Source organism: Salvelinus alpinus, chromosome 2 (assembly GCF_045679555.1).
Source record: "Salvelinus alpinus chromosome 2, SLU_Salpinus.1, whole genome shotgun sequence".
NCBI classification, from domain to species: Eukaryota; Metazoa; Chordata; class Actinopteri; order Salmoniformes; family Salmonidae; genus Salvelinus; species Salvelinus alpinus.
Genome location: NC_092087.1, coordinates 43,411,499 through 43,432,785, shown reverse-complemented (window position 1 = coordinate 43,432,785; position 21,287 = coordinate 43,411,499). Strand labels below are relative to the sequence as shown.

The 21,287-nt window shown below is 42.1% G+C and overlaps 2 protein-coding genes across 5 annotated transcripts; one reads left to right on the top strand and one right to left on the bottom strand.

The window, feature by feature from the left end:
• The first annotated feature begins 1,608 nt into the window (after positions 1–1,608).
• On the top strand, positions 1,609–12,019 carry LOC139562376 (ectonucleoside triphosphate diphosphohydrolase 8-like). Its single transcript, XM_071380069.1, has 10 exons — positions 1,609–1,748; positions 2,545–2,701; positions 4,744–4,861; positions 5,370–5,520; positions 6,454–6,613; positions 8,827–9,057; positions 9,616–9,882; positions 10,505–10,615; positions 10,865–10,996; positions 11,356–12,019. The coding sequence occupies exons 2-10, from the start codon at positions 2,573–2,575 to the stop codon at positions 11,563–11,565; spliced, it is 1,509 nt and encodes a 502-aa protein (XP_071236170.1). The 5' UTR covers positions 1,609–1,748; positions 2,545–2,572; the 3' UTR covers positions 11,566–12,019.
• Positions 11,758–20,929, bottom strand: LOC139562356 (uncharacterized). 4 transcript variants are annotated; one of them, XM_071380060.1, is made up of 10 exons: positions 20,775–20,914; positions 18,216–20,046; positions 16,440–18,056; positions 13,716–13,866; positions 13,393–13,527; positions 13,174–13,255; positions 12,890–13,004; positions 12,655–12,759; positions 12,384–12,460; positions 11,758–12,228 (listed from the first exon to the last, which is right to left on the bottom strand). In XM_071380060.1, the coding sequence occupies exons 2-10, from the start codon at positions 19,992–19,994 to the stop codon at positions 12,135–12,137; spliced, it is 4,155 nt and encodes a 1,384-aa protein (XP_071236161.1). In that variant the 5' UTR covers positions 19,995–20,046; positions 20,775–20,914; the 3' UTR covers positions 11,758–12,134. The 4 variants fall into 4 exon arrangements, with proteins under 4 accessions (XP_071236161.1, XP_071236151.1, XP_071236134.1 ...); XM_071380050.1 differs by having other exon boundaries at positions 16,440–20,002; positions 20,775–20,929; XM_071380033.1 differs by having other exon boundaries at positions 16,440–20,046.
• Positions 20,930–21,287: the final 358 nt, after the last annotated feature.

Below are 21,287 nucleotides of genomic sequence, written 5' to 3'. Positions count from 1 at the left end.
TTGTTGGAAATGTGGCATCCTATGACTGTGCCATGTTGAAAGTCACTGAGCTCTTCAGTAAGGCCATTCTACTGCCAATGTTTGTCTATGGAGATTGCATGGCTGTGTGCTCGGTTTTATACACTTGTTGGCAACGGGTGTTGGTGAAATAGCCAAATCCACTAATTTGAAGGGTTGTCCACATACTTTTGTTTAGATAGTGTATATCTCTATATCACTTACAGTATAGGAGTGTTTATCAATGTAAATTGAATGACACATTTTAACATTGGTATGGGAACTGAAGGGCCCTGTCTGTGACACATCAAATTCTCAGTAGAAGTATATATGTCTTAGAGTACCTCCTTGAATAATACTTATATAAGTATTATCAGTGTACAGGAGCTAGTGGCTACAAATAACTCATTCTGTCATTGCACACAACAGTGTGCTGTCTGTGCTTCTTCTATCACAGTTTGTTGTGTGATCCATGAAGGCTGTCAATGTCCTTGGCTCAGAAACACTTTCATTCGTTACACTCACTCCTGAAACAAAACATGCAATGCTCTGGAAAGCACACGATCAACAAATAATATAATGTGATGAACCTTTCCCATGGAACCCCACTCTATTGAGTAACTGCACAAACTATGGTACTACAGTAAATTAATTGAGTCTATTTAAAGTTACATACAAATATTGTGTGTGTATTTATAAACTTACAAATTGAATTTAGTTATTGAGTTATTTAGGAATGTAGTGATCCTGAGGGTAGGGCCTGGTTTCAGTGGGATAGTGAAGATAAGATACCGTTTTTGGAACCACTGTCCTTCCCTGTATTTATTTTATTTTACTGAACCTTTGTTTCATCAGGGAGTCATACTGAGACCAAGATCTCTTTTACAGCCTTGAATTACATCAATTACATACAATTCAGAAATCACAATACAAAATGCAAGCAGAAAGAAAAACACGGTCATAGAAAACAAACACAGTCATCCGTAATAAGGTCCTCAATCAGCTTTCTGAATTGCCCTTAGAGGCACCAAAACATACACTTTAAGAAAGTGTTGAAGATTGTTCCAAAAATAAGGCGCAATAAATTAAAAGCTGATTTACTGTACCTAACTCAGTAGAGACCAAAGGAATTTCCAGAGTTAGCTATCCCTGTGACCGGTTGTGGTAACTCATACAGTATGTCTACAGTTTAGTAATGATGTCAGGTACAGTGGGACTTTTGTAAATGGGCTTTATAAATTAAAACATAGCAATGTATTAACTTACGCGACATCAAAGAGGCCCAACCAACTTTGCAACTTTGCATGCAAATGTAATTTCAATACGTGTTGAATGGCCAAACATGAGACATCACACCCTTCAAAGGTCCACATGATCAATGTAATATCATTTGTGAGTAGTTGTGAGAGCTTTAACATTACAGTTCAGCCTACCACGTGAGGAATAAAGATGACGAATTGAACTTTACATCAGAGCTTGGGAGGAGGGAGAATGTGAGTTTATTAAGGAGAGGTGAGAGAGACGGAAACAGAGACCGAGAGAGAGAGAGAGAGAGAGAGAGCAAGTGAATGGGAGAGATAGAGTGTGTGAGTGAGAGCACAAGAGAAAGGTGGAACGCCTATGCTCTGGTCAGTGTAAGATCTTACCAGACTGTACATTTAATCAAATTAGAACATTTCTAAGATAACACATATGGTTCTAGTTTGACCTTGGGGTCAGGGAGAAGAGATCACAAAGAAACTTCCTTGTCGGTAAGTCCAGTTGTTTTGACCATGTTGAACCATGGAGGATTAAGTGGAAAACATCTATCGTCATCGCTTGTTTTAATAGAGTTCAAGTATTTTCTCTGTTAATGGTTGACTACTAGTCAGCCACTGCTCCTATTTGTCTTTCATGATTATTTTAAAGGCAGCATTATCTGTTCAGTACGCAAGGCATCATTTTAACATCTATATCTATAAAAGCAATATGCAGTAAACCAAGACAAATACTGTACTGTTATGTGATATGAGGTTTGCATGTGCAGACAGCATTTTAAGACGAGATATTGTGCGGCAGGCTTTGTCATTTCTTTACCCCTTGAAGAAGAGGATACAGTGGCAGAGGAGACAAGTAGCATAAAGAAAATAAACTCACAATTCCTGTGGTAACATATATGTCCGTGACCCTCTGATGAGAATCAGAAAAGACAAAGCAGACATGTAAGATTAGATAGGAATGCTTTTATGATTCACTATGTATCCATCTTGTCTATTAACGAAGAAATACATGAACTCTACAATGTTCACATTGATGGCATGAAACAACTCTGGTGTAATTTGTTTTTGATAATCAAAGGTTGATTGGCAATAAACAAATTGTCTATTAGGGTGACATTGGCTCTCTCTGTGTGTATGTGTGTAAGGGAGAGTAGGCTTACAGGTGTGTTCGAAGATGTCAATGGTGAAATGGATGTTATCTGTTATCTTCTGCATTGGTGGCAATAAAAATAACACCAACGTGTAATTTGCTTTGTTGTGTGTGCGTGCTTGTGTGTGCGTGTGTCAGGAAGAGTTGGTTTACAGGTGTATTTGGAATGAAGATGTCAATGGTGAAACAGGCAGCAATGGCTGTGATGGTGGTAGCGATGGGATGCATGGCCGTCATCGCTCTAATCCTCACATTAGTTCAGCACCACTCAGTGGATCTCCCCCATCGCATGCAGGTGATGAGAAATTACAACTGTTTTCTGTGATGTGACTACTGTAATTTACTTCACTTGACAACCCTTATCAGGGGCAGAATTGAGGGAAATTCACTATGGGAAATCACCCATGTAAAATTCCGGAATTCACCTTAAAAAGCTTTTACAAAAACGTTTTACATGTCGAAATCCTTTAACTTTGGGAACTCCGTTCCAACATTTTCCCTCCCAATTCCACCCTTGTCCCTTCTAGATATCACATTGCTTTCATCATATCTCAGATTTCAATGTTATTTTATAAAGTACATACACTACCGTTCAAAAGTTTGGGGTCACTTAGAAATGTCTTTGAAAGATTTTATTTTTTTTGTCCATTAAAATAACATCAAATTGATCAGAAATACAGTGTAGACATTGTTAATGTTGTAAATGACTATTGTAGCTGGAAACGGCAGATTCTTTATGGAATATCTACATAGGCGTACAGAGGCCCATTATCAGCAACTATCACTTCTGTGTTCCAATGGCACGTTGTGTTAGCTAATCCAAGTTTAGCATTTTAAAAGGCTAATTGATTATTAGCAAACCCTTTTGCAATTATGTTAGCACAGCTGAAAACTGTTTTGCTGATTATAGAAGCAATACATCTGGCCTTCTTTAGACTAGTTGAGTATCTGGAGCATCAGCATTTGTAGGTTCGATTACAGGCTCAAAATGGCCAGAAACAAATAACTTTCTTCTGAAACTCGTCAGTCTATTCTTGTGCTGAGAAATGAAGGCTATTCCATTCGAGAAATTGCCAAGAAACTGAAGATCTTGTACAACGCTGTTTACGACTCCCTTCACTGAATAGCGCAAACTGGCTCTAACCAGAATAGAAAGAGTGGGATGCCCTGGTGCACAACTGAGCAAGAGGACAAGTACATTAGAGTGTCTAGTTTGAGAAACAGACGCCTCACAAGTCCTCAACTGGCAGCTTCATTAAATAGTACCAGTAAAACACCAGTCTCAACATCAACAGTGAAGAGGCGACTCCGGGATGCTGGCCTTCTAGGCAGAGTTGCAAAGAAAAAGCCATATCTCAGACTGGCCAATAAAAATAAAAGATTAAGATGGACAAAAGAACACAGACACTGGACAGAGGAACTCTGCATAGAAGGCCAGCATCCTGTCGTCACCTCTTCACTGTTGACGTTGAGACTGGTGTTTTGCTGAGGACTTGTGAGGCATCTGTTTCTCAAACTAGACACTAATGTACTTGTGCTCTTGCTCAGTTGTGCACCGGGGCCTCCCACTCCTCTTTCTATTCTGGTTAGAGCCAGTTTGCGCTGTTCTGTGAAGGGAGTAGTAAATGGCGCTGTACCAGATTTTCAGTTTCTTGGCAATTGCTCGCATGGAATAGCCTTCCTTTTTCAGAACAAGAATAGGCTGACGAGTTTCAGAAGAAAGTTATTTGTTTCTGGTCATTTTGAGCCTGTAATCTAACACACAAATGCTGATGCTCCAGATACTCAACTAGTCTAAAGAAGGCCAGTTTTATTGCTTCTATAATCAGAAAAACAGTTTTCAGCTGTGCTAACATAATTGCAAAAGGGTTTTCTAATGAACAATTAGCCTTTTAAAATGATAAACTTGGATTAGGTAACACAACGTGCCATTGGAACACAGGAGTGATGGTTGCTGATAATGGGCCTCTGTACGCCTATGTAGATATTCCATTAAAAATATGCTTTTCTTTCAATAACAAGGACATTTCTAAGTGGCCCCAAACTTCTGAACGGTAGTGTACCTCATGGGATACGACAGGGCCCCTGTAAAGCTACCAATATGGGACGGTATTCAACATCAAAAGGGGAGTGTACAAATACAATTCCTATCATCACTAAGGGTCTGAACTCAAAAATGTTTAAAAAAACCACAATTCTCCCAGTAAGGACAATGTTAATCATAGTTTAGCTCTCTCCCTCTATGTATCCCTCTCTGTATCAAACACACAGGCTCTCCCATAGAACAGGATTCCCCAATATGGAATGGTATTTGACTTCTCTGTCTGTGTCCTTCAGTATGGGATGGTGTTTGACGCTGGATCCACACACACTTCTCTCTACATGTACCGTTGGCCTGGCAACAAAGAAAACAACACTGGGGTGGTGTCACAGATGCTGGTCTGTGATGTTGATGGTCAGTGCCAAGGGCTGTCTGTCAACCATTACTACTACTCTATTATTTTACTCATTCTTAGGGGTAAATCCTAACCTCCACAAAACTCAAATTTTCACTTTGTCATGTATTGACGTTAGTGTTGCACAATTCCAGTGATCCCCCAACCTGGAGTTACTCATCTGGGATTTCTAGAGAATTTGGCAACAATAGTTGATGTCAATGGAAGAATAGTTAGGATTCGCCCCTAGAAAGGGAAAGGAAATACCTAGTCAGTTGAATGCATTCAATTGAAATGTGAATCAGAGAGGTGCGGGAGGCTGCCATAATCGACATCCACGTCTTCGGCGCCTGGGGAACAGTACTTTAGAAGTTAGAATATGCCCCTCAGCCATCTTATACCTATTTTGATGGCAGCTTGATCTCAAGGCCAAGACAAATCATAATGTATCACTCAGTAATGGTTGTCATATCAAAACATACAGTATATGCCTTTAGTGTCTCACACCTGTCCCCTGCTCTTCCATAGGAAATGGTATCTCTAGCTATGCCCAGGACCCCCCTGCTGCAGGGCTCAGTCTGAGGAAGTGCCTGGACAGTGCACTGGCAGTCATCCCTGCCAACCAGCTGAGGGAAACTCCTGTGTACCTTGGTGCTACCGCTGGCATGCGACTCTTGCAGTAAGTCAAGACTGCACTGTTTTATCTTGATAGATGTAATAATTTCCATTTACCACATCCCAATAATCATACTTTATGAATGAATACTCTAGTAAAACAACCTGGTCTCAGAGCATTTCGTATTATTCTGTGCGTAATTCCAGAACACTCCATTTAGTATGATATGTTACATTTCGTATGGTATGTATTAATTTGTGGATGTCCATCACCCATTTGTATGATATGTTACAAATTTGCAGAACCTACAATACGTTATGAATTTGCAAAACGTAATATATTTTACGAATTCTAGCTAGGTGGTCAACGTTTGCAGGGCTAGGGGTTAGGGTTAAGGTTAGGGTTACGTTTAGGAGTTAGGTTAACGGTTTAAGTTTAGAGTTAGGGGAAGGCTTAGCTAAAATGGTAAAGGTTAGGGTTAGGTGAAGGGTTAGCTAAAATGGTTAGGGTTAGGTGAAGGGTTAGCTAAAAGGGTTAATGTTAGGGTTAGGAGAAGTGTTAGCTAACATGCTAAATAGTCGCAAATTAGCTAAAAAGTATTAAGTAGTTGAAATGTTGCTAAAAATGCTAAAGTTGTCTGATGAGATTTGAATTCTCAACATTTGGATTGCTATCCAGGGTTGGTAGATATTCAAGTTATACACCCACCCATCCACCACCCCGACCAACCACCCCGACCAACCACCCCGAAGCTTAACATATGGTACTAAATAGTGTGTCTTGGATTTACGTACAGAATAATATGAAATGCTCTGAGACCAGGTTGAGGAAAACATCCCACTTATCTATGTGGTGACTATTTAACCTCATGTACAGTATGACTGGGTACTGTGTGCTCTTTCAGGCTGCAAAACGTGTTTTTTTATAACAAAGAAGCATTTCTGAAATTGACTTCCAGTGTCCTGCAAGAGTGACTAAATATTGTCCTCTCCTCAGGCTACAGAATCAACCCCAGTCTGATCAGGTTTTGGAGCAGGTAACCAAGGTGATCCAGGGGTATCCCTTTGACTTTCGGGGGGCACGGATTCTCTCTGGGATGGAGGAAGGGGCTTACGGATGGATCACCACCAACTATCTACAAGAGGGCTTCATCAAGGTGTGTATAGGGCCTATAGAATAGGCAGTGGTGTAAAGTACTTAAACACTGTTTCCCATGCTTGTTCAATTAACCATAAACAATTAATGAACATGCACCTGTGGAACAGTCGTTAAGACACTAACAGCTTACAGAAGGTAGGCAATTAAGGTCACAGTTATGAAAACTAAGGACACTAAAAAGAGGCCTTTCTACTGAATCTGAAAAACACCAAAAGAAAGATGCCCAGGGTCCCTGCTCATCTGCGTGAACGTGCCTTAGGCATGCTGCAAGAAGGCATGAGGACTGCAGATGTGGCCAGGGCAATAAATTGCCATGTCCGTACTGTGAGACGCCTAAGACAGAGATACAGAAAGACAGGACGGACAGCTGATCGTCCTCGCTGTGGCAGACCACGTGTAACAACACCTGCACAGGATCAGTACATCTGAACATCACACCTGCGGGACAGGATGGCAACAACAACTGCCCGAGTTACACCAGGAACGCACAATCCCTCCATCAGTGCTCAGACTGTCCGCAATAGGCTTAGCGAGGCTGGACTGAGGGCTTGTAGGCCTGTTGTAAGGCAGGTCCTCACCAGACATTACCGGCAACAACATCGCCTATGGGCACAAATCCACCGTCGCTGGACCAGACAGGACTGACAAAAAGTGCCCTTCACAGACGAGTTGCGGTTTTGTCTCACCAGGGGTGATGGTTGGATTCGCTTTTATCGTCGAAGGAATGAGCGTTACACTGAGGCCTGTACTCTGGAGTGGGATTGATTTGGAGGTGGAGGGTCCGTCATGGTCTGGGGCGGTGTGTTACAGCATCATCGGACAGAACTTGTTGTCATTGCAGGCAATCTCAACGCTGTGCGTTACAGGGAAGACATCCTCCTCCCTCATGTGGTACCCTTCCTGCAGGCTCATCCTGACATGACCCTCCAGCATGACAATGCCACCAGCCATACTGCTCGTTCTGTGCGTGATTTCCTGCAAGACAGGAATGTCAGTGTTCTGCCATGGCCAGCGAAGAGCCCGGGTCTCAATCCCATTGAGCACGTCTGGGACCTGTTGGATCGGAGGGTGAGGGCTAGGGCCATTCTCCCCAGAAATGTCTGGGAATTTGCAGGTGCCTTGGTGGAAGAGGGGGGTAACGTCTCACAGCAAGAACTGGCAAATCTGGTGCAGTCCAAGAGGAGGAGATGCACTGCAGTACTTAATGCAGCTGGTGGCCACACCAGATACTGACTGTTACTTTTGATTTTGACCCCCCTTTGTTCAGGGACACATGATTCCATTTCTGTTAGTCACATGTCTGTGGAACTTGTTCAGTTTATGTCTCAGTTGTTGAATCGTGTTATGTTCATACAAATATTTACACATGTTAAGTTTGCTGAAAATAAACACTTGACAGTGAGAGGACATTTCTTTTTTTGCTGAGTTTATATGATTCTGAGGGAGTGGTACTGAAACATTGGATATGAGGGCATTGCACTCATTCATATTGTAGATATAGAGTGAGCTATCTCAAGAATCCAGTAGATAAATAAATATGCATTGTGTATAAACAGTGCAGCAAAAAATGCAATAGTAGTAGAAATATTAGAATGAGATGTTGAGAATACAGTATTTAAATACACAGTACAAAACCCCACCCCAATACAGCCACAGTGTGGTTTCAACAGTTTGTTGGCAAACGAATTAATTATTGTATTTAATTTAAAATGATGTAACATTCCAACTTTGTTTAGCGTTATTCTAGCCTACACTTTCAATTAAGGACTTATTTTAAAGGCGAACCGCAAATTCCATTATTGTGGCAAATTGTTATTGTGGTTAGCGTTCAGCAGAAGGACAGACATTGGCCAACGTACAGAAAGAAATTATGTAGAACAAAAACATGCCTCTGATTCTAAGGAATCATGTAATTTCTATTCATGGCATTTCTGTCTGCAATGTTGACCCCCAAACCATTCCTTGGGCAGCGGCTTCTCCATCTATGAGGTTGAGTCAAAGTGTTAACCTTGACTGACGTATTCCAACTACAGAGGCTCTGTCTACTCAGACAATGGTATCAAGCTTGTTTGGGACAAATTAACAGATGTTTGTGGATATACAGTAGGAGTACCATTTGTTACCACTGTAATAACCTGTTATATTGGTGAATTGCAGGTCTGCAGTTTAAAACTATTGCTAACACACAGTATTTGTACTTCTCCTAAGCAGCACGGCTTTGAGGGAGGATGGGTGCGTCCTAAAGGAAGGAAGATCTGGGGTGCCCTAGATATGGGAGGCTCTTCCACCCAGATAGCCTTTACCCCCAGCCAGCCTGTACGGGACCCTGCCTCCGCCCTGGGACCCAAGCTCTATGGTTACCAATATGAGGTGTACACACACAGCTACCTGTGCTATGGCAAGGAGCAGACCATGAGACAGCTACAGGTTCATCTTCTCAAGGTAAGTAGCCGTCTGGTCACCAGTTCGATGAAACTTGAATAAATTGCAGAATGGTTTCGGGTAAATCAAATCACATTTTATTGTTCACATACACATGTTTAGCAGATGTTATTGCAAGTGTAGCGAAATGCTGATACTAATACCAGATAAACTCCCCATTCATGTAGATATTGTATAAAACCAGTTTTCAGGAAGAAAAAGCAAACAGGCGGTAGTGTTCTAAAGAAAGATAATGAACAAACAAAGATATGATGTTTTGGATCTTCCTGAAATTAAATCCAAAGAAAGGTAATTTGGGAAAAGGATGTTTGGCATACCTTTGAAATATGGATCCAAAATAATTTAATAATAATAATTAATTAAAGTTGGGATATACAGTATGTGACATTTCGGCCTTACCCAGGCCTTCTTTAAGACAGATCATACATTTATTTTGGCCAATTCAGTGAAGAATTGCCCTAAAGCAGTTTGACTGACTGTCTCAGTTGAGTCAGAAGCATTTCATGGCTGCCATAGGTAAGTTCTTGTACGAATCAAGAAAACTTCCTCCTCTACCAGATGAGTGGGTCTACCCGCCCAGTCAACCACCCCTGCTACCACCTGGGTGACAACCTAACCCTGACTCTGGGTGACCTCTATGACTCCCCCTGTGTGGCCAGACCTGTGACCTTTGACCCAGCCTCAGTGGTCACCTTCACAGGGACCAGTGAGCCACGTCAGTGTCTCAACCAGATAAAGAACATCACGAACCTGGATGCCTGCTCCCTGGCCCCTGACTGTGGCTTCAACGGGGTCTACCAGCCCCCTGTCAGTGGAAACTTCTTTGTGAGTATTCATCCCATATCTATGCAAACCCCACTCAACTGGCACTCCAGGCAGGCTCAATCGAACACTCCAAGTATTTGAAAGATGTCTAACAGTATATACAGTGTACAAAATATTAGGAACGCCTGCACTTTCCACAACAGACCAGGTGAATCGAGGTGAAAGCTATGATCCCTTATTGATGTCACTTGTTAAATCCACTTCAAATCAGTGCAAATGAAGGGGAAGAGACAGCTTAAAGAAGGATTTAAGACAGCTGTGTATGTGTGTCATTCAGAGGGTGAATAGACAACACAAAAAATATTTAAGTGCCTTTAAAAAGGGGTATGCTAGTACGTACCAGGCACACCGGTTTGACTGTGTCAAGAACTGTAACCCTGCTGGGTTGTTTACCGAGTGTATCAAGAATAGTCTATCACCCAAAGGACATGCAGCCAACTTGACAACTGTGGGAGCCATTGGAGCGCTGTGGAATGCCTTCGACGCCTTGTCGAGTCCATGCCCTGACGAATTGACGCTGTTCTGAGGGCAAAAGGGGGTGCCACTCATTATTAGGAAGGTGTTCCTAATGTTTTGTACACTCAGTGTGTATCGCCACCATCATTCTGTTTCCTTTCCCCAGGCTTTCTCAGCATACTATTACACCTTTGACTTCCTTGGTCTGGCTCCTCAGTCCTCTCTGTCTCAGGCTACCACCACTATAGACACTTTCTGCAAAAGGACCTGGAACTCGGTGAGATATTGAGACCTCTGCTGACCTTTCCCATTGCCAGTACACTTCCTTAAAACTGTATACCAGTACACAGACTCATCGAATCATACTCAACCACATGCTAAACAGGTGATTGTGAATGGACATTGAGTATGAGCATACATAACATGTCATTCTTTTTAGCACAGACATCAATCCACAGTAGCCTATTACCTCGTAATGATCTAATTCCCAATATTGCTGCAACCTGCTTAATACCTTTTTTGGCAGCTCAAGAAAGAGTATGCTGTAAAAGACAAGTACCTTCGTGATTACTGTGCCTCAGCCAACTACATAATGACAGTACTACTAGACGGCTACAAGTTCAACCAGACCTGGGGAAACATATACTTCCAGAGACAGGTGTGTTCAACTATACAGCATATGTAAAAACGTCAACATCCTATTGAAAGATTTAACTTCAGGACACAAAATGAATGAAGTTACACCACAGAATACTCAATATTCTTGTGCGGCAGTCAATATTAATAGATGTGCTGCCCTAATGAAGCTGTGTGTCTATCATATACATACACACAGGACAGTGGAGGCTGCTGAGGGGAGGACGGCTCAAAATAAATGGCTGGAACGGAGTAAATAGAATGGCATCAATACCATTCCACCCCAGCCATTACCACGAGCCCGTCCTCCCCAATGAAGGTGGCACCAACCTCTTGTGATACAGTATATGTTTATATATACACATCATCTGTGTCTATCAGGTGGCAGACACAGACATTGGCTGGACGCTGGGCTACATGTTGAACCTGACCAACATGATCCCCTCAGAGCTCCCCCTGGTGGTGACAGGTGTGCAGCGCAGCCAGTGGGCAGCAGAGGTCTTCTTCATTGTGTTTGCTGTGTTCCTCAGCCTGATGGTACTGGTCCTAATGTGGCTCTGGAACCCACAGGACGGACAAGGCAACAAATGACAATCGATGAAATCACACTCTGAACGTCTCTGTCTTCTAGTCTATATAGTGATGAGATACAATGTGATACTGTGATGTAACAGCAGCTATCAGTAAGATCGGAACGGATCAGAAGAGTGTGGCAGCTCCTGGAACTCACAGTAATAGTTCAATAGTAATATTTTCTGTCAATATGACTAACTACGGAGGCAGTTGAATGTATTATGAATTTATTAGGCATTTATAAGCTGCATAGCTTGATATTTTTCATGCAAATAGAAACCCTACAATTATGATATATAAGTATCTAATATAAATGAATAGTGTTGGTATGAACGTATACCTCAAAGATTTTATATTTCCCCCGCCATAAACAGTAATTAAAGGAAGTACCAAAGGGAGGATCATTTCAAGTGTCACATCACTATTACTACATGATTTGTTCAACGCATTTGATATATTACATTTAGAAATATTACATTTAGAAATAAAATACAATCACAAGGGCGTATGAGGCACAAATGTGTGTGCGCGCGTGTGCGTGCGACTGTGCTGCAGATTGGTACATCTCACAGTCTTCTCCACCTTGATCAGCAGCAGCCTGATTTCTTCTTCGGGGGTTCTTTCTGCAACACCAAGCTTCCCTCTTCTTGTCGTGTCTCCTCTCCCAACTGCTTTAGCGTCCTTGAAGCAACGCACACCAAATCAATGCTCGACTATTCACAGAGAGTCATTTCCCACAAGCAGAAGATGACAACACGCAAAAGAGACAACAGCCAAATCCACACTACACATACCAACAACAGCTTCTACGTTAAAGACCAGTCTGCATGTCTTACCTTGCCAGCGTTTCCATAGACAGAGTCACATTGTCACCTGTGGCAGCACTACACTCCATAAAGAGCATGCCGTACCCCTGTAAGAGTGACATCAATAATAGTATTGTACTTATGATGAATTATTTAAATCCTGCTTTAGTACACACCTCAATTTCAGCACCAGCTACAAAACTGTAAAATACCCATTTAGAACACATCCCTTACCACATGTTAATTCTACAGCCCAGTTGCCCAAATTCTGTCTGTTCAAGTTACAGTAACATTAACATACCGTTGCCAGGTTTTCCCCTTCATGAGTCTGAACCTCTCGTTCTAGATTAGCACAATCGGCCTTGTTCCCAAGGAGTATAACAATGACGTCATCTGGGGCCCCCTCCTACAAATTACAAAGTTAATGACAGTACAATAGATACCAATGGAAAAACAGTGAATCCTGCAAACAATTGTGTTGTTACATAGTTGTTCTTTGGTTATAAAATGAAAGGCATGATTTAAATGCCCCCTACCTGAACACAGTTGACCCAGTAGCGGATGTCACAGAAGCTCTGAGAGGAAGTGATGTCATACATCAGCACTAGACCCTGGGCTCTGTGGAACACCTGCCTGGTGATACTGTGATACCTGGGGAAGACAGTAAATCATAAGATGTTACAATAGCCTAATATGAATGTAATTATATACTGACAAATAAAACACACACGATGGGTTCAAATAAGAAGAGGAACAGATTCTGTATCGATGCATGATGTACAATGACCAACTGTGATGAACTTAGGGCTAAGAGAGTCACCTTTCTTGACCTGCAGTATCCCATAACTGTAAAGTCACTGGGCTGCCATCCACTGTCACAGGCTGTATACAGGTATCAATACCTGCTCAGAACAGATACAAACAAACATGAAACCAGACATGAATGAGCAGCACAGTAACATTGTACCAGGGTGTTTGTTTCTTCACACGATCTGGAAGGGCATGGTGCCAAACATACAAATAGGATAACGATACTCACCAATGGTAGCATAGTGGTCCATACAGAACTCGCCACTTTGGAAGCGCTTCATGAAGGAGGTTTTGCCCACACTGCTGTTTCCAACCATCACCACGTTGTAGGGGTTTGATCTAGAGCCATTGCTTCCTAAGGTACCTGGAGGCGGAGGATCAGAGAGACTGGTCTATTACAGTCACGATCACTTCTCTGATCTCACTCAAAGTCAAGTGGAGCAAAGCGCCTCAACAATGCATCTCCAGTAAATGACTACCAGGTCAATTCACGTCCTCAAGACTAACCTTATAACCCTGTGTACCCCCTCACTGCTGCCATTCAATTCTTACCAGATGTCTGTTTCTTCTTCTCTCTGGTGACCGGGCTCTTCTCCACACGCTCTGCCTTTTCTTGACCTCTTTTATTCCCATGGCCTGGCAGTGGAGCTGCAGCCACTTGTTCAGACCCCCCTCCACTCAAAGCAGTGCTTGAGGGAAGAACCTTAGACAAGTAGAAAACGTTATCTCTCAGAAATACAAGGATATGCTCATCTCTTCAACATGAAATGTGTGATACTGTTGTGTGTTCAATATCCTACATACTCTCTGGTACACACAGTTTGTAAAACATTTAAATGCAACAAATTAGACGTTTAACATACGTGCCTTCAGAAAGTATTCGCAGCCCTCAACTTTTTCCAGACTTTGTGTTACACCCTGAATTTAAAATAGAGCAGGTTGAAGTTTCTCTTCACCTTGGAGGACTATTGTGTTATTGAATGACTCAAAATCCTCTGTGATAGTTGAAGCATCTGACTCAAAGAATTGATCTGACAAACACCCAGAGCTGGGAAATGTGAAGGACTCAGCATGCTCATTTTACTGCCTCCTCTCTTCCTGTTTCTTCCACTCCTGTGCTATTGTGTCACTGGCTTAGACACAATACTCCATAATGTGAAAGTTGAATTATGTTTTTTTAGAAATGTTCACTGATTAATAAAAAATGAAAAGCTGAAGTGTCTTGAATCATTAACTATTCAACCCCTTTGTTATGGAAAGCATTTTTCTTGACCCATCGCTGCAACTCCCGTACGGACTCAGAAGATGCGAAGTTCGACATTGTAGTTACTGCACAATACTAACCTATATGACAGAGTGAAAAGAAGGAAGACTGTACAGAATAAAAAATATTCCAATAAGGCACTAAAGTAAAACTGTGATAAAATCATTTCTTTATGTCCTGAATACAAAGCGGAATGTTTGGGACAAATCAAACACAACATCACTGACTACTACTCTTCATATTTTCAAGCATGGTGGTGGTTGCATCATGTTATGGGTATACTTGTCATCGGAAAGGACTAAGGAGGTTTCTTTAGGATAAAAATAAATGGAATAGAGCTAAGCACAAGCAAAACCCTAGAGGGAAAACCTGGTTCAGTCTGCTTTCCAACAGACACTTGGAGACAAATTCACTTTTCAGCCGGACAATAACCTAAAACACAAGGCCAAACATACACTGGAGTTTCTTACCGAGACGACATTGAAATGTTACTGAGTGGCGTAGTTAAAGTTGACTTAAATTGGCTTGAAAATCTAATGGCAAGACTTGAAAATGGCTGTCTTGCAATGATCAACAACCAACTTGACAGAGCATGAAGAATTTTTAAAAGAATAATGTGCAAATATTGTACAATCCAGGTGTGCAAAGCTCATGCTGACCAGAACGTCTGCGTGTGCCATCGCACACATGTTGATTTGTCCACCCACACCAAACGCGATCAGGACACGCAGGTTGAAATATCAAAACGAACTCTGAACCAACTATATTAATTTGGGGACCGGTCAAAAAGCATTAAACATTTATTGCAATTTAGCTAGCTAGCTTGCTGTTGCTAGCTAATTTGTCCTGGGATAAACATTGGGTTGTTATTTTACCTGAAATGCAAAAGGTTCTCTACTCCGACAATTATTCTACAGATAAAATGGTAAGCAGAGTTCGTTTCTAGTAATCTCTCCTCCTTTAGGCTTCTTCAGAGGGGTTGTGTTAAATGTGGAAGACACATTTCAGTGGACTTTATATGATGGTTGGCGACCAACTTTAAGGTGCATTACCACCACCAACTGGCCTGTGGACCTCAGTTCATATTTCAATCACCCAGGTGGGTAAATGCTCCTAAAAATCGATGAGGAGATGGGAGAGGCAGGACTTTCAGCGCGTCAAGCCTCGCAAATAGAACCAAGTTCTATATTAGCGCCTGGCTACGCAGACGCGCGCGAGCAGTGTGGGTGCGGTGATTGAATAACAAGTATGTGTACATTTATTTTGCAACGTGTGCACTGCAATATAAATGTACACATGTTATTCAATCACCACACTGCTCATGCGCGTCTTCGTAGCCAGGCGCTAATATAGAACTTGGTTCTATTTGTGAGGCTTGACGCGCTGCAAGTCCTGCGAGCGGTCTGGTCAGTAACCAGAAAGAATCACAGCTGTAATCATTGCCAAAAGTGATTCTAAAATGTATTGACTCAGGGGTGTGAATACTTATGTAAATTAGATATTTCTGTATTTCATTTTCTATTTTCCCCCCCAAAAATCCTAAAACATGTTTTCACTTTGTCATTATGGTGTCTAGCCTGTAGATGGAGGAAAAAAAATACCTATTTAATCAATTTTTAATTCAGGCTTTAACAACATGTGGAAAAAGTCAAGGGGTATAAATGCTTTCTGAAGGCACTGTATTTTGAAAGGTTAGTGCCAAGGTCAGACTTACAGCCTATGAACAATTTCCTAGTATATAAAAAAAAAAAAAACATTAGCAACCGAAACGTTGCTGGATAGAATCCCCGAGCGGACAAGGTAAAAATCTGTCATTCTGCCCCTAAACCAGGCAGTTAACCCACTATAGGCCGTCATTGTAAATAAGAATTTGTTCTTAACCAGGTTAAAAAATAAATCCAATGAGCCTACCAATAAACACATCAAATTCCTAGTTGTGACAATTATCTTTTCTTTATTATAACATTTTTCAAGCATGCTATGAGAATCATTTGTAAGGAATGCCACAGTACCTCTATGAATATTGTCTCCTTCTCTGTGCTCTTCCTCTCCTGTTGGTCCTCCAGACTGACAGCTTTAGCCCTGCACACGTCCGGATCTCCAATGGCTTCCTCTCTAACCTCTTCCCCTGTTACCTTTTCTCCTGTCTCCTGCTTTTCTTCCTCTGAGTGGAGTCCACCTGGTGTCCGACGGGTAGAGCCCATCTTTCTTCTCTTCCCTGTAGCTTTGGATTGATTAACATCCTTGTGAGATTGGGAACTCAGAGAGAGAGATAATTTCGAAGGAAGACTGGGGCTTGGTGTTGAAAGACGTTGTTCCATGTAAGCAGTTTGGGTGAGTCGATGAGAATCTATACAAACCATATCACCTGACTCTTGGGCTGCTAAACCACAGGGAGTTTGGTTGCTTTCGCTCTCAGCGGCTATTTTCACTTCTACCTCCTCCGCCTCTCTAACTTTAACTTCTACAAGCTCAGTCCTTTCTAAGGCAGATTCTCCTTCTACTACTATGGTCTCTGTCACCTGCTCCACTGTCACCGTTTCTAGAATTTCCTCAAGCTCAGGCTTTATGCTAGACTCAATTTCTACTGCTATCATGACCGCGCCTACATCTTCTAGAACCTCTGTGTCTTTTTCTTTCTCATCCTCCTTTCCCTCTGTTCTCTCCTCTCCTTGTCTATCTCGAGGAGTCCTGCGAGTGGAACCCATCTTCCTTTTCCTCCGTGGGGCGCCTGCCGTTTCTTTCGGACCAAGAGAACTCTGCAGCGAGGGGGGATCTGGAGGGGAGTCGGTGCTTTCTCTTGATTCACAGAGTGTTACCTCCAATGATGTTTCTTCGTGTTGCAAACCAGAGACATAAGGATTTGAGTTCATTGTGTCATTGGACGGGTAGGACTCTACAGTGGGAAAATCAGGGTTGTGAAGAGTTTGGCTACTATCAGTCAACTCGGATTCACTTTGAAGAATGAGTTGTGTTGCCATGGATTCATCATTTATGATTGACTGTCTCTTACTTTCTATTTCGTTACCATCCATTCTTCCCTTTTGATTTAAAGTACTGACAGAACAGCTGAGGTCAGTCAGGACATACTCATCTCTTTTGTCTCCTTCGTTCTTCTCTTTACCAGCTCCATCCTTTGATTTCATCAACATTTCAAACTCCATGTCCTCTCCCTTGTCTTCTAACACCTCAGCTTTTTTTATTTCTTCTTGTTTTTCCTCTGTGCCCTCTTCTCTTTGTGCAGGATGCCTGCGAGTCGACCCCATCTTTCTCCTCCTGCTTGGAGAGGAACTCTGATTGGAGTCTGTGTTTGCTGCATTATCACCTTGGTCCTGAACCCTCTGCAGTAAGGGTGGTTTGAGAAAGGAGTTGGTGCTTTCATCCGAGTATGAAGCTTGGACGAGTTGACTAGCAGAGATATTAGGATCAGTGCTCAAAGGCTCATCTATTTGGCAGGGCTCTGTTGTGAGAGTTGCTCCATCATACGTCACTTGGCTGCCAACACCCACTTCATTTACAAGCAGCACGTGATCACTAACTTCCCCCTTGCTGAGTAAAATGACTGATGTGTCCAGTCCGTTTGTGGTATTGGAGTCAGTGTTTGCATCCTCCTCATTCCCTTGAATACTCTGCAGTAATAGTGGGTTGAGAATGAGAAAGGGGTTAGTGATTTCCACACATGGAGTATGGATGAGTTGACTAGGAGAGATATTGGGCTCAGTGCTCAAGATGACATCTGAATCTATTGTAAGAGCATGATTATATACTATTTGGCTGCTGTCACTCACTTCAGAATCATTCCCAAGCAACGTATAAACTTCCTCCTCGCTGAGAAAAGGGTCTCCTGATTGGAGGTCTTCAGTGTTGGACTGGAACAATGGGTCAACTATGTGGGCCATGCTTGCTTCACTGTTGCTCTCAGTTTCTATAAATACAGTGGCTCTGTTGTCTTTGTTATACAATTGATCCTCAATACCAAATGAATAGATGACATGGTCAAAAGGGGTTGGTTCAATCAGAACATCTTCTCCTTTCTCATCATCTGCTCTATGCTCCGGTTCCAATAACAGAGACTTTTCCAATGTTTTAACACCGAATCCTTCCACTGTTCCCATGTCCCACTCTAACTGCTCTCCTATCTCTTCTATGTTTTCTGTGTCTTCCTCTGTTTGTAAATTCTCCTTTCCCATCAGCTCGCCTTCCTTCTCGTCTCCACTGGCGCTGCCTTTAGGCTCCATAGACATTTCACACTCAGTCTCTTCGATGCCACACACTTGTTCTTTTCCCATGATGACCTCTTCACCCTCACCATAAAGATACCGATATTTACGTATCTTACTCTCTCCATGTTCTTCCACCCTGCGCGAGGAACCCATCTTTCTTCTCCCTGGAAAGTTGGATCCTGTGTGAGCACGTTCGTCATGACCCAAAAAGCTGTCTGAGGGGGTTGATTTTAAAAAGGAGATAATATCCTCACGTCGCTCAGGTTGATAGCTTTCTACATTGTCTAGTTGTCTAAAATGAGGTCTATATGCCAGTACTATATTTTCTTCAACTATCAGATCAACAAGGTCCTCTGCTTCATCTCTTTGGTGCAATGCTTCCTGATTGCCTGGTCCAATAGAGTTAAAATCATCTTGGACTTTGGACTCATTTAGAGCAGGTTGAAGTTCCTCTTCACCTTCTCCACTTTGGAGGACTATTGTGTTATTGAATGACTCAAAATCTTCTGTGATGGTTGAAGCATCTGACTCAAGGAATTGATCTGATGAATGCCTAGAGCTGTTTAATGTGGAGGGCTCCGCCTCAGCATGCTCACGTTCCTGCCTCTCCTCTTCCTGTTTCTTCCAGTCCTCTGCTTTGGGTTCAGCAGTGAATCCGTGAACAGCTTGCAATGCAAGGTCAAAAGACAGATGGGGGAGTGAGTCGGGTCGAGGAGTATCTTGAAGCATTTCACTGCTATAACTAGCCACAGCTTCACTACTAGGTTCAGTAACCTCCACAACTTCCTCTTTACATCGGTCATCTGATTGGTCGGGTGTGTTAGAAGCAAACAAAAACTCACGTTGACTTCTGCTCTCAGTGTCCATTTCAATCTTGTTTGGTCCCAGGAGCCCTTCAGTGTTGCTGTGGGACTCAAATTCCACAACGGATGCCTGAAGTTCTAAGGATGTTTCGGTGTCTCCAGTTTCGTCATGTTGTTTCTCCCCAAAGTATGTCTCTTCTCGGTTGCCTTTATTCCTACGAGTAGACCCCATTTTCTTCCTCTTCCCTGCGGTGTCAGGTGATTGCAGAAGATCTGGGTTTCCAGGTTGAGACAGCTGTGACTCTGCGAGGTCATTTAGTGATGGATTAACATCTTCCATGAATTGTGGTGTTTTTGAATATAAGCCTTTCGATGAGAAAAGGTCTGTTTGTATGGTTAATGAAACCGAATCAGCCCCATCTCCTTTCCTTTGCCCTGACGACATTTCGGACTCATCGTTCTTAGTCTCATTTTCATCTTGATTCCGAGGGCGTCTTCGTGATGACCCCATTTTCACTTTTCTTGATTTCTTGTCAGACATGGTTCTTCCTAGATCACCACACAGACGGTAGGTTGTTAATCCTTAAACCTTGCTGGAATTAAAAGGCTTCCAGTTACCATATGCTCTTTGCATCTTTTACACAACACAATTACTTATTGTGAAGGCACCACACATGTTTAGGCACTAAGATGTTTAAGCCGACAGTCCCAGTTATGTAACTAATGCATAACTAAACGCACAAATGTTATCTGAAAAATAATTTAACTCAAGGCCAAGATTAGACACGATATTCACAAAAGCTAAGGTGAATACACATTTACATTAAATGCACCAACTAATAAACAGTGGGGTTTTCAATTACATGTAAGTTATGCAAACAATAGGTTTGCAAATACCCCCCCCCATTTTAAACACTGTATGATGAATAATTTCCTGTTTCCAGTGTCAACAACACCCCAGAGAGTGTCACACAGAACAGTCTCTCTAGACATCCGCATTGCCTCACGACTTTCAACTGCTCCGGCTTAATGCCCAGGATCTGGTTTGAGGTTACACATTACACTAATCAGAATACATTTTAAAAATGCAGATCAAACTAACTACTCACAATTCAAATGTCCATTTTAAAAAAGTGGAGATTTGCAGACATCAGTAAAAGTAGATGCTGGTGTTTTCATTGCTGAAACCATGTCATCACAAATGTGTTTAAAGAATTGTAGTCATTAGTGTAATACCTAACCTTTTGAAGAAATTCCAATGCAAATTAACCCGACATGACATACGCCTTCCTCCAACAACCATAATACTTTATGTACTCACCTCCAGAATCCACGTGTGACTTCTACCTTCAGATGAGATGTTCAGGAAATCCTTTAAAACTCCTCCAAAAACAGTGTATGATGTCAAGTCCTAGCTAGTATAGCATGCCAGGTTTAACTCTTCTGTTGAAACCGTTTCCGATTTCAGCAACTGTGACCAAAGACTTCCTGTGCAATTGAGACTAGCTCTTATGTCGAAACAAACTGAACTGCGCAAACATCCTTGTACAAAAAGGATCCTTCCGGAAACTGCTAAACTAATAGCTTTGAGGCAGTTCTGGTCATGAGAACTTCACTGTGAATACGTTATGGCGAAGTAAAAAAACAAAACATGAAAATTTCTTACTGTTACCAACCAATAGTGATGTATTTACACAACATCACACACATGGGCCTATTACCCTTCATGGTTTAACTGGCGTTATGATTACAGTAAATCCTGGATGGGTGAAAGGGAATATCAGTCCGATTTTCTTTTAACCAAATACAGCTCTGAATTAGCAGTGGTCATTGT